The sequence below is a fragment of the Anser brachyrhynchus genome (assembly GCF_964034855.1).
Source record: "Anser brachyrhynchus genome assembly, chromosome: 1".
NCBI lineage: Eukaryota > Metazoa > Chordata > Aves > Anseriformes > Anatidae > Anser > Anser brachyrhynchus.
This window is the reverse complement of record NC_137694.1, coordinates 195,266,957-195,280,814: the sequence shown is the minus strand read 5'-3', so window position 1 is coordinate 195,280,814 and position 13,858 is coordinate 195,266,957. Positions and strand designations below refer to the sequence as shown.

At 43.3% G+C, this 13,858-nt stretch overlaps 1 protein-coding gene across 1 annotated transcript; it reads right to left on the bottom strand.

Annotated features, from left to right (window-relative positions):
• Positions 1–11,626: 11,626 nt before the first annotated feature.
• LOC308187466 (vitelline membrane outer layer protein 1-like) lies at positions 11,627–13,576 on the bottom strand (the record flags this gene model as incomplete). The annotated part of the gene is made up of 3 exons (XM_080575456.1): positions 11,627–11,952; positions 12,687–12,781; positions 13,406–13,576. The coding sequence occupies 3 exons, from the start codon at positions 13,574–13,576 to the stop codon at positions 11,667–11,669; spliced, it is 552 nt and encodes a 183-aa protein (XP_080431582.1). The 3' UTR covers positions 11,627–11,666.
• Between the last annotated feature and the right edge of the window lie 282 nt (positions 13,577–13,858).

Sequence of the window (13,858 nt, the reverse complement as noted above, 5' to 3'; positions counted from 1 at the left end):
ATCTGCTGAGGTCCTGCACCTCTGCAGGTGGTGAAGGAGCCTTCCTTCTGTCGTGATGGGTCACAAACATCCAGTCCCCATCTAGGGGATAGTCCTTTGCCATTCCTCCTTCTACACAACATGGAAGGAGCTCAAGGCAGGGCTTGCCCAAAGGAGCAGTGGGATCATGCCATGCAGTGGGCTCAGCTCCTGAGGTGCTCATCAGCACCTTCACCCGGTACCTCAGCAGCTTGGCAGGTACACAGCCCCTGAAGAGAAGTGTAGATCTGCCCTGGGGAGATCCCAGCCAGATCCTGGGGGTCCCTGGCCTTGCCAGAGCAAACCAGTACTACAGAACAGTCTTCCTGGAGCCTCCTAACAGCAAAGAGCCTTAAGTTGCAATTTAAATGAGTTCATTTAAATAAAAAATAAAGTTTAAGGAAGTAACTCTTATACTTGGAGACAAGCATGGAGACATGAAACAATGGCTCATCTAACAGCTGCTTCTCCATCTGGTTTAGCTTCAAGACTGTGTCTGGATCCCTTCTGAAGCCTGGCTAATTCCCTCGATGATTTCTGCCGTTCCTCAAGGCCTCAGCTCCCACTGTGGCTGAAGGAAGCCATCTCTACTGAGGACTGATCGCCCCCCTCCTCCTCTCAGCAGCCTTCTCCCAAGAGACCGCGTTACCCCCAGGAGACAGATCGCTAACCAGGGAGGGATTTCCCTGCGTTGAAGCAAAGTCCCCGGTGTAGCTGCAGTTCCTCGGGTCCCTGCCAACCAGCCCGGCCTCAGCCCAGCTGGGAAGGCAGCAGGTTCACCCACGGGAACACAACGAGAGCTGACAACTGTGCCGTGCTCCCACATGAGGCTGAGCAGTACACAGTCTGGGAGGTCTGCGCCCAGCTCTGAACTTGCTCGGCTCCTTGCTGTGGACTAGACTGCCTGTTTCACAGCAGGGAGGGCGTGCACAGCAAGTGCTCTCCGCTGTCTGGAGAGCTGTGACCAAGCCGTCAGCTCCCATCAGTGCTGACTGCTCATCCACAGCCAGCAGCCCTGAACCAGCTCCTCGGGAGATTTCTCTCTGTCTGACTGGAATACATCACCTAAACACCAAGCTGAAAGAGCTGCGTCTTCCTCTTTAAACAAAGAAGGGGTTTAGGTTGTTACTAAATCTCAGATGCTGTTCCTGTAACAGGAGCAGAAGATAAGGATCAGAGGACATTGCCACTCGTGAGCGTGTGGACCAAACATTGCAGGTGCCTGTGACTAGTCAGGTATACTCCACATGAAGGCAGTGTAATTCAGATATCTGTCATTTATAGTAAATAATTTTAGCTAGCAAATTTAGACTGATTCTAATAAAGCATTGGATCGTGTTTAATTTTGTGTTGAAAGTGACAGGAATATTCATGCATCTGCATTAAGCCTACCCTCAGTTGCTTAACTGAAGTGCAGCAGCATTATATATTTAAAACTTCAGGGGAAAAATAAAAAAAGGATCTTTATACAGTGCTAATTAGATGAATCAGAATAGTTTTGTCTGAATTTTGTAGAGTTTCATCTCTTTCTGCTCACATTCCTTAACAGAGCAAAAATAGCAGGCAGAGTTATGTACAGGTCCTTGATAAGCCCCCCCTTCATCTCAGCTTGGTCCCTAAATTTTCTCAGAATTGCTGGTCTGGCTGCTTATTAGGAGCCTCTCTATCTTTCCAACAGTAAATACTTATTTCTGCATGCAATTTTTATAACCTGCTACATTCAGATTGCAAAAAGTTTCTGAATGCACAAGACTGTATTTCCAGCTCCACTAGATTGGTATTGGTATGTATTGTCTACTGACAGCTATTACAAAATTTTTGCATGCAGTGAACTGAGGTTAGTTTGTGTGCTTTAGAGGTGCTTAAACTATTGTTTAAAATACTGCAACTATTTTTAAAATTTCAAGTCAAAAGAAATCAAGTCCACATAGTTCTTCTGGTTTTACATAGGGAATAATAAATCACAAAAACACTGAAGGAGTTGTATTTATATTGGCAAGAAATGGAACAGTAATCACAGATTACACATGCCTGCAAGGTAGCAATATACATAGACAACAACATACATAGTCTCAGAAGCAGAAGAGTTGTACAGAGCCTCAAGGCAAGACATAGTAGAGGAAAGTGAAACAAGGAAAATTTGAGGTAAAATATGCTGGTTTGTTGTTTTTGTTTTGCGTGTGTGTGTGTTTGTTTTGTTTTGTTTTGTTCTTCATAAGTACAGATAAGCAGAGAAGCAACCTTTTTCAGGACAATAAGACATTTTTGATTGCATATGGAGTTCACTCATTACAATAATGGGTTATGGACCCCCTGATATGTTCAAGGTCCTCGAAGTCCATTTTGAGTCCTTACTGTAAACAGACAAGTCAACCTTTTACTGAATGAGGAGAGGAGGTTTTATTTAGGTAAGTACCATGCTCACACTTCTGTTTCTCATTGTAATACAAAACTCTCATTCTTTAAAGTCCCCACGTTCTCCTTCCTTGCCCTTTTGTACCCACTTGAACCACAGCCTCTGTGAAACAGCTACATCACCTGGCATCTATTGTACCTAACACATGCCTAATTGCTCCTATTGTATCCACCATACTTACATGGCAAAAGTTGGTGTTCTTCAGGCACTGCTATAGGGAAATAACAGTGACAGGTGTAGCCCTGTAGCAGGTCTGCTTATGACATTCAGGTCTGCTTATGACATTCAGAAAAGAACAGTCATAATCTTGGTTAAATGCTCTTCACAATGCAATGAATGAAAAAGACTGATTTCAAGTAAAACATGCTGATATCTTCTGACCATTGACCTCCAGCAGGCCTGAGCACATGGCCAAAGCAATGCTCCTGCTCAAAGCTGAAAATGCAGTAAACTTCCAGAGCAGCAACAATACGATGATCCACACCAGGTAGCAGAAAAAGAGGCTGCTCCCTCCAGGAGAGTAGTGTGCAGGACAGGCAGATGTTTTGGGTTTATGTGGCAAGGTTTTGGTAGCAGGGAGGCTGCAGGGCTGGCTTGTGTGAGCAGAGCCCAGCAGCTGCCCCAGGTCAGATCAGAGCCAGCTCCAGACAGCTCCAAAAGGGACCCGCAGCTGGCCAGAGACAAGCCATGAGCGATGCTGGTTGGGCCTCTGGGAGAGCAGATTGAAGGAAGGGGAAATCTGCTGTGCTACAGCAGCTGGGAGAGAGGGGTGAGAGCTGAGAGAGAAGCAGCCCTGCAGCCCCCAAGGTGAGTGCAGCAGGAGGGCAGGAGGTGCTCCAGGCACGCAGCACAAGTTCCCCTGCGGCCCGTGGAGAGGCCCCTGGTGGAGCAGGCTGTCCCCCTGCAGCCCACGGGTCCCACACGGAGCAGATCTCCACGCTGCAGCCCGTGGAGGAGCCCCCCATGGAGCAGGTGGATGTGGCCTGGAGGAGGCTGCGGCCCATGGAGAGCCCCCACTTCAGCTCCTACCCAGTAGCGTCACTTTTTTGTAGTAGTGTTTTTTTGGTTGGTTGGTTGGTTTTTTTTGTGATGGCTTTTCCCTATAACCCAGGTTTTCCCCCATAGGATGGGATTTGCCTGAGTGAGGAATGCTGCTACATGCTTTTTGCTACAGACAGCATCAAGCTCAACATTTTTTGGTCTTATATATTTGCAGGCCTTCTGTGAAAACTCTGTTGGGTACGAACTCTGCATTTCAAATATTCTTTTGATCAATTAGTCACTAAATTTGCAGGAACTCAATAAAAACATAGAGAAGTACAAGGAGAGCAGGAAGGCTTCATGACAAATGGCTTGGGATCTCAAAGTTCAGATAAACGGCCTTGCTAAATCAGCTTCAAAATGTAGAAATTCTTCTTAATGCATCTAGCAACAGTAACTCAGCATGTGTTGCCCTCAGAATGAATTCAGGTTTCTTCAGATGAGATCACTAGTTTTTGGGGGATCTAAGGGTGAGAAGAAATGGTGTAAAAAGTTTTCAGTTACCCAGACAGTGTCAGTCTTCTGAACTTTCTTTAGCTTTATAGTGATGGAAAGTGGGAGTCAGAAAAACTAAGTGGGGAGGAAAATAGGTGGGAAACAGTACATAAAGGACCTCTCCAAATACCCTGATAGCACAGACATTACAAACCAACTGGGGAAGCACAAAGACAGTAAAGCCTTGAGCATCCATGGTTTTCTTTCAGTTGGCTGTTCAGCTGGCATGAAACCAGCACACCTCAGCACTGAGATAACAAGCAGGCAGACCACAGAGTCCAAAAACTCAGTTACTTTGACTTTCATATTATCCATCCACTAAAAAAAAATAGCAATAAAATAAATTTTTTAAAAAATCTGTCAAAATGAAGATGAGGAGGATCTAATAGTCAGGGTCCACCTTACTGCTTGTCTCTGCTTTAGTTGAAAGCATAAAGAAGCCCACAGGCTATGGAAGAGTTATTACAGATCAGCCCCGTTTCTTTCATGGAGGCATATAAGTAAATATCCTCAATTAAGACTAGAAAAGTGAACAGAATGCTAAGAGATCTGGATTAAATTAAACACGAGGATAGTGTAGACTGAATGGCAGAGGAAATCTTTCTGCCTGACAAATCCATCATTTTGTGGAGTGCCCTCCCTGTTACATTATGGGATGGCCAACAGTTCAGGGGAACATCTAAACCCTAGACATGAAGAACCTAAAAAATGCATAACTGGAAACAAGACAGACCTGGGAAAAAGATCATCACTATGGGTATTGTTTCTGTTCTTATTTATTTTGCACTCACCAATGTGCTTTAGGAAGATGGATGAATAATAAGGTCTTTCCCATCTATAACTTATGTAGTTCTGTAAGTTTTCATTAACAGGTTTATAAAACTGAGCTTGCAGGGAAATGGGATACCAGAAAATGTCTGAATGCTGCAAAGCAATTTCACAATGTGGGATTTAAACTCATTTTGCCCCCATGAGAAACTTCACTGGGTGACAACTGTGGCATCCTTTGTGTCAGCATAAAAAATGATTTGACTGCTTACAGCACATTTTCCAGGTCTGTGAAAGCCTTTGGGATTATACTGGAGGAAAGATTTAGTTATGTTTCTATGGAAACCGTAAGTGTTATATAAAAGCCTGTTTAACAAGCAAGAGTGTGATACTGTATCTCCTTCAATGTGAGCCACCTCTGAGATACCTCACTGATAAACTTCCAGCTGGGTTTGAAAGTCTAGCAGGACACCAGTGGGTTTCTCGCACCTCTAATAGGAGTGAGAGTCAGCAGGTACTGCTGGATAACTGCTTAGCATTGTGGCAGAGGTGTTATAATCCCACATGGAAAGTTGCAGTCATTTTGCTAGACTTGAAAATAAATTTTTCATCAGGTAGATCGTGAAGTAATGATCTCCTAAGTTCACATCTTTCTCACTTATCCTCTATTTTATCCATGTGTAACTTCACTGACTCCAATATGACCCCAAGGAGAAACACGGTTATGTTTTTTCATAAAATACTGAAGTGCTCCCAGCTGTTTGTTTGCAAACACCTAGAGATAGAAGTGGTATTTTCTTCACTTAGTTGCTACTTTTCCTGAGATGAAAGTCTCTTTTGAAATTAAGAGCTTGTCCCCTTGACACAACTCTTCCCAGTGAGCACACAGAAATGGCTGTTGCAGTGAAACACAAACGCTGCCAAGAATTGGAATTTATTTTCACACTTTCTCCTTGGAAAATAAGATGTTCAAATCAACTTTTGGAGTATATTTCATGTTTTCACATTGATAGCACTCCCAGCCATGCAGTGGGTTTCATTGCAATCAACTAGAAATAATAAAGCTTGGTGTATTTGATAAGCAAAATAGCAGCAAAAGCTGAGAAGGAAAGTTCTTTTTTAGTTCCTCATGGTTATCTCACCACTAAAAGTTCGCTGACATGAAAAAAAAAATCACTGGAGGGAGGAGCAAGGAGTGAAAGACATTCTATATACAACATTATGTCAGGAGGTTAATTTTTAACCTACTCCTCCTACTTAAAGTAGTTTCGGATAGCGTGAAGACACCTTGTCCTTTAGGGTGTGAGCAGCCCTTTATGGATTTTAACAAAGCTATCAACATACAGTTTTGTCAATGCACTTCTAAGTCATTCACAGAACAGACACAGAATGCCCCCCTCCCACCCTCTGAGAAATAGGGGTTGGATCAGAAGAAACATCGAGGGGATATCCCAGACTTGTTCAGGTCTTTTCATCCTGCAAGGACTTGTGTAGGAACTTAACTATGCATACCATCCTGTTCCCTCTGAAAATGTTGTTATTTTCCACAGAATGAATTAAGCTCATACAAGTATCCTTACAACATCGCAGCATCTTCACTTGTTTTCTCTCCTATACAAGATGCTGGAGAGGCCGTGTGTGTGTTGTGATGGTTGATATTCATTAAGAAATGTACCAACCTATGCTGCATTGATGTCATTGAACTGTTTTTGAGTCATCAAAACAAAATAGTTGTTACTCTTTGCTGGAGAGGCCCAATTGTTAGTGCAGGTAAATTTCATCAAACTAGTTGAATTGTTGCAGTGATCATTAAATCTTAGCAAGCTACATAAAGTTAGACTATGTTGTAAGGTGCTATGAGCTGATTTAGGTCTACAAAGTTTTTTTTCTGGTGGGACATGGAAAGAGCAAGAAATCTGGACCAAAATAGAAAGTGCCTAAGAAAGGTTCCACTTTACCTGCTAAAGAGAAATATGTTTTTTATACATCTGGTGTTGCCACTTTGCTGTTAATTCTGTTTCTGAACTGCCAGACAGGACTTTCCCTGGGACATCTTGGCTCATTCAGTCTCTCCAGCTTTCAGTGAGCCAGGGAGGTACCTTCTATCCCCTCTTTCCACCAGGATAACTGTTTCTAACATCCCTTGCTAGAACCTGTACTGCCATTGGTAAGCTCCATTTCTGCAGAGATAGAGACAAAACCGGTGGGTACAAACCCTGCAGCAACTTCTCAGTCCAAAACTTAGGGTTGAAACACAGTACCACAATTATATAATCTTGAAGCACAAAGACATGCCCAAAGGCTCAGTGCTGTGGGGGAGGATGAAAGCCAGAATTCAACCCTCCATGAATTCCGTCTTCTGCAACGTCCTGCTGTCTTTCTTTTCAGAACCAACAGATAAACATTCTCCAGTGGTCACATTCTGTAGCAATATTTCCAAATAACTACACTCTGAAAATTCCAAGACAGATGTTTGCAATTGTTTCCTCACTGATAATCACGTTAGTTAATTAGGGTTGTCTTTAAGGGCTAGCAAAGGTAACCAAGACAAACTCAGCACGCTCTGCATGATGCACATCTCTATCATGTATAGCATCTAAAATTGTATGTAGCTAATGTATCTTCAGCTGTTTTCTCTGCATCTTGCAAAATCTAATAAGCTTCAGAACACCTCTGTGATGGAAGGAATATTTATTTTCCTCACACAGAGGGAACGATGCTGCCATAAGGGCTAAGGTTCCAAGACCAAATTTCTAAGAGCGTTTCAAAGCTTGGTTCAGATGAACACTACTGACAGCAGGTTTGTTCTGGACGTAACTACTCAGTCTTGTTCAATAGAAATAGCTTTTAGAAATCACTTGTGGAAAGCTCCAGACCTGCTGCTTCTGCTGGTCTCCCTGGGAGCTGTGCCACATGTGCATGGATAGGTGGGAGATTCCTCCCACACCGACTCAGACTCCAGTCCCTAAATTAGAAGTGGAGATAATCCCTACTTAGTCCTTGGTCTGGCCACTGGCCCCATTGTCATCCCACAGGAACTGGCTGGCAGTTCTTTGGCAACATGCTCGTCGCTCCTAGATGTGCCAGGGACACAGAATGAGTTTTGAAAGTCATGCAGCTGTAGCTACTCAGTTTTCAGCTATGCACGGTTTCAGCCACATCAGTTCCAGTGCACTTTGCATCAGCAAAGTGCATCAGCAAAGTGCACTCTTAGTCCCTCATTTCAGTTGAAAGAATGTAATTCCTGTAACCAAATGCCTCTCGAACTAGTGCAGTAAATAGCTGAGACCTGCTCAGCTCGAGCTTCTAAATTGCATTCCCACCCCACTTTTTGTGTAGATGATCTATGTTATGCAAGTGGACCATCAGAGGAGGTCTACCTGAAAGCATTCCACCAGTTTTCAGATGACAAAAGCCTCCCCACTTGATTTTTGAAGTTGCTGATAAATATATGGGAAAGTACATGAAGAGGAGGTAGTGCTCTGTTCTCCAAACATTTCTTGGAACAGCTCTCATTTGGAGTGTCTATTCACACACCAATATGAGGCCGTATTACATCAGGCATAATAGGGAAGCATAAAAGGTCAGTTTAGCTGATGGTGTGAATAATTCTTCCCCCAGTACAACCTCAAAATTTAACTGAATCATTCTTTTGCAGAGAAGAAGCAGATGTTCAGAGCCTTCCAGCTTGGCCTACCCTCCTTAGAATAAATGAGAAATCTGAAGTTCAAGTTGTTTCAATTATCTACATATGCACATACATACACATAAGAAAACAGGCACCAGTTCTTGAACAAATCATTTAAAAGAAAATTAATTACTTCATTCAGGCACTTCAGCTCAGCTCTAATGGCGATTCCAAGAATCAGCTCTCAGAAACCAACTCTACCAGGGGAAGAGAGAAACTACCAAACCTCTCTCCCCACACTTAACTGCTTATTTGGGAAACTGGCTGCACACACAACTTGGATTCACAAAGCATAACTTTCCCAGACACACAATTTACTCACATGCTGAGAAAAAGCACTTGAAATGTCATGTTGCTGCATTCACTGGTGACGCTGAGCACGATACCATAATAAAAAATACATGGCAATTTTTACTTGTCCTACTTGCTGTGGTGGAAGGACACCAGTAGCTGGACCTGTAAGACTTCTGTGAAGTGCATGGAGCTGCCACTGCTTGAGCAAAGGGATTCCTCACATTCAGGAAGAAAATACAGACCATAAAACAGAATAGTTCAATCGGAAGAGACCTTCAAAGATCATCTAGTCCAACTGCCTGACCACTTCAGGCAATTAAAGCATGTTAATGAGAGCATTGTCCAAAAGTCTCTTGAACACCAACAGGCATGGGGCATCCACTACCCTTCTAGGAAGCCTGTTCCAGTGTCTGACCACCCTCAGAGTAAATAAATTTTTCCTTATGTCCAGTCTGAACCTCCCCTGGTGCAGTTTTGTGTTGTTCCTGCACATTCTATCATTGGCTAAGTCAATATCAGTGTCACCACAATTCCTTCACTGAATTAAGCCTGTTTTGTTTAGGTGAATACAACTGTTTTTATTCTTATGTCGTCAAATCTCACCTCATTAATTATACCAGATGGTCAGTTTGCAAGTTGAAACTTTCCCTATCACATACGAGATGGAAGACAAACATCTAGAAGCAAATTAAGGCACATCCATTCATGGCATTTGAAAACAATGTGTTTTTGGAAGCTATGTTTTCAAATAAAGGGACAAGTCAACCCAGAACTCCCACTAACAGTAATAGCATCAGAATCTAGTTTTAGTTTAATTTGGTTCAGCTTGCTAGAAAAAAAGGTTGCTACTTTGGTTATTTTTTTGCTGCTAAATACTAAAGATGAGGGATTTGAATGTTTATAGAGAGGTAAATATATGACAAATGAAGGTTTTTTTCAGCAAATCCCAAATGGAGATGGAAGTTACAAAATGTTGCCTTGAAGCTATGAATCCCTAGTATTTCAAATGTATTTCAAATGCTGACTGGGCTGGTTTTGCAAAATAAGCATTTAGCTAAAAAAAGAATTGTGTGCTTAAAATGTCTTCAGTCAAGTGGAGGACAGAAAGCAGTTAAGGGATCACCTAGAAAATATCAAGTTATAAAAAACATCTTAAGAGGTTAAGAAATAAATTGGATCCTCAGGTTAAATAATTCAGAGCTATGCAAATTTGAACCAGACAGTCAGACTGGAAAGGTGTTGGCTTTTTTTTTTTAATGAAATTAAAATCTAGAAAACCGTTAAAGATTTATTGCTGTATCACTGAGGCTTTGGGAAGTGCTTCAGCTGAAGTAACTTTGAATGATGTCCGTGGAGATCCACTCATTTACTCCAGCAGTCCCTCAGGAAGCAGATGATGGGAACCAACACCCTGTACTGTACAGACAGAGCCAAGAGAAATGTGTCTCATTGCTGCAGATTCGATCAAGCCTGAATTGTGTATGGCTGGCTTACCCATTTGTCACCCACCACTTGGATAAAATCCTGTGTTGCCAAAAATGGGAACTGGGCAGAGAAATGACACTAACACCACGAAAAATTGCTATGGGCTCCAAAGGCCAGCATTGGAAAACATTACCAAATAACAAACCTTCAATGAATGTGCTGTGATTGCCGTTGTTTTCACCAATAAAATTCATACTCATCACTTCCATGAGACAGAGAAACTTTTTATTGCAACAGGCATTAGATATAGAGCACTGCAACCAAAGACAGTACAGAGAGTTAGACAGACCAGTGATCTGCTCCAGAGTAGCCCCCTGATTTTGTTATCAAAACCCTTTCAACTAAAGTAAACATTAGGCTTGTTCTGTTCTTTAATCTGCTATATTCCATTGCTCTTAAAAGAAAATACAGTTATTATTTGAGTGTATTTTGATGTAAGTGACAGGAAGAAAATTTAGCCTGGGTGAAGAGCTAGTGTCAAAGGCTGTTGTGCCTGTGCTGAGCACAGGATGTGAACTGGCAGAAAAAACACCTAGATGAGCCAGTGGAGCACACTCCAAAGCATCAACAAGAGTTTTAGGGAGCTACAACCCACGCAACTAGCACTATAACCACACTAACATGAATGCTCAGTGTAAGTACACCTTCTAACCAGATTCCCTAAGGCAGGATCTCAGGTATGAGCTAAAAGAATAGCTGTAAAAAGTGTCTATAGCTCCTGGGGCAATTAATATGTTAATATAATTAATAATCATGAGCCCACCTGTATTTCCATTTCCCCAGTTTAGCTCTCATTGGTCATTTTGTCTTTGGTCAGAAACCTCAAGCTGATCCAAGCTGTTACCCATTCTTTGTCTGTCATGTCAAGAGGTCAAATGTTGTTTCAAACAAAGGGACAAACAGGCAGAGCAAACCTGAAAGAAACTCACTAGTCGGAGCAAAAGAAAGTGAGAAATCTATTCCTCACCTCTAAGCAATTGTCGGAGATTGGGTGTTTTAACAGTGATACGCTAGTGGTTACATGATGTGATGATTGTATTAAATACAATGCACCTGGGTAACTGAGAAGTTGTTCTTAGCAGTGGTAGCTACAAAAGGCATCACTATCTACGGCATCATCTAATCTTCATCTAAGGTGGTATGGCAAGACATAAGTACAAACTAAGCCACAAGAGACTTAGTTGCAAGAAGCTAATCCACAAGAAGCTAAGTCACTGAGTCTCTCCCTTCCATCCCATTCTCTGCTTGGACTGGGCCTTCCTTTGTCCTTTCTTGCTGCTTCCTTCATGGTTCTGTCTCTCACCCATTCCCTGCAGATATGGAGGCAATCCATGATCATAAATTGTATTTTAGTTGAAAAGGCACAGGCATTTCCCTGTGTAAAGTTAGAGCCAAGCTTTGATGTCTCATTTGACGTGGGATGTGAGATGAGTGGAACAGTGATGAAGATGGGGCAAGTGCTCACTTACAGCAGAAGAATTTCACATTGTTGAGCGCTGTATCATCCTGAAGCCCCTGTGGAGGCTCTACCTTTGTCTGGAGACCACATATTTTGCAGTTTTTGCTCCATGGGCCAAATCTTCCCCATGACAGCCCATCACCTAGTAGCACAGCCGCATCTGAGCATCTGAACCGGATGTTGTTGGCTGCTGTGTCATCACCTCCTCCTTGAGACTTCTCTGTTCTCAGTGAAAAGGAGACCAAGTAGCCTCTCGGACAAACTTGGAATTTGGTCCAGGTACCCCACCTGCCAAAAAAAGCAGACAAAGGAATACCTGGGCTCTGAAATCCCCTGAGAAGTGCCCCTTCTCCTTACCATGCTGCCCTCGAGCTTAACGGCTCCTGCTCCCAGCAGTGACCAGCACAACATCCTGCTGCAGTCTGTGGTCCCTTACTTTGTCATTCTTGGCTTCCCCCTCTTCAGAGGATGTACTTTTCTCTTCACTGCTATCTTGTTAGAATAATACCCGAAAATCCCAAATTGGGATTACAGTTGCAGTTCTGGTGGAAGCTCTAAGGACAGTGTGTTTTGTGATAAATCCCTGGCCTGTCTCTTAAGTACACAATAGACAGCAGTGAGAGCATGCTCTCTGCAATCCCGAGGTGCAGTGCTGTTCACTTCTGCAGGGCCAGGACTTCATCCAAACAGTTTCTAAATATATGGTTAAAAATCCCTTTCCTCACATTTGCCCCACACACTGCAGATTTCCAAGAGGGACTCTAGCCCGGGCACTGTAATTCAGTTGTTTGTAGTGCTCTGCGGAAATTTCAAGAGCAAACAGAAGGCAGTAATGTGAAGTACCCAAATTTAACCACCCTAAAAATGGATGAACAAAAAGCCCAGCCACCTCTTTCAGTTTACTTTATATGCCAGCTCTGTGTAGGCAAACAAGTCAGAGAAGAGACCCCTGCAAATGGTGACGCCTGTGGATGCTTTGTGAGCCGGTGCCGACAAACGAGGGAGAAACCCCTGCTACTTACTTCCCCACCAAGGACTCGATGACTGAGTCATCCTGGCAACGCAGCCGAATGCCGTTCAGAGCTGTGTCGTCATTTCCAAACTGCGAGGGCTCAACCTGCAGTAGAAGACACACAAGGACTGAGGCAAGGTGGAGAAGGCCCAGGAAACATCCTGTAAGTCCTAAACAGGACAGTCCTTAAGTCCTTCAAGTCCTAAACAGTCCCAACTCCTTTCTGGGCTGAAAAAGAGAAAACATCTTGGGAAGCATGAAGGAAAAGAAAATATCTTGGGAAACATGTAGGAAGCACATCACACCAGGAAAGAGTTATGTACCTACGTAACACTTGCAACATGTTTTTCTTTGTGTTTTTTAACTCTTTCTGACCCAACAAGTGAGGCAGAGACTTTGTCCCAGGAGACATGCTGGGAGAGGCTGCCACGCTCCCTGACTCCTGATTTTTGGCACAGACGTGGCTTCCTCCAGCAACATCAGCCACATGCAGACCTCAAATCTGCTGGCACACCTCTATTCGCTTTGACAGCAAAACAATCCTGGCAGTAGGCTTGTTTTTGCTGTATCTAATATGAGACTTCTTTGCCTAAAAAACAAAATAACAGTAATAAAAAACAAAAAAAAAATTATTTGCTGGACTAATTATGGTGGCTAAATTTTCTAGGCTAAATTTTCCTAAAAACTCAGATTTGGGAGTGAAACAGTGGAAAATAGGGAGAGTTTTACCTTCAGTGCAAATCCCTTGGCGTAGCCATAGCGGCAGAACTGCTGGCTGCCCCAGTTTCCCCAGTGGCCTCCATTGGGCACAGTGATGACAGAGGTGTATTCACGTGCCGCTGCGCCCAGGGTGCAGAAAGAGAAGATCAGGATGAGGGTTGCTGGCATGAGGAGCTTCATCTCTTCCACTCCACATCTGCTGAAGGAGGGCTGATATACGGACAGGGAATTTATACCCTGCCAAGTCAGCCTGGGCTTCCCCATCAGTCTATCAACAAACACTGTAGGAACAATAGCTCCTGCCCTGGCAGTGACACAGCACTGCTGGCCTGCTTCTAGGAGGTGAGGAGCTCTCCTGGGAGCACGGGGAGTTTGACAACCAGCAGATGCTGTGGCTGGAGAGGCACTCTCCATCACTGATGGGCTATAGCAAGCCCTACGTTGTCCTTTCTGTGCCCGTGG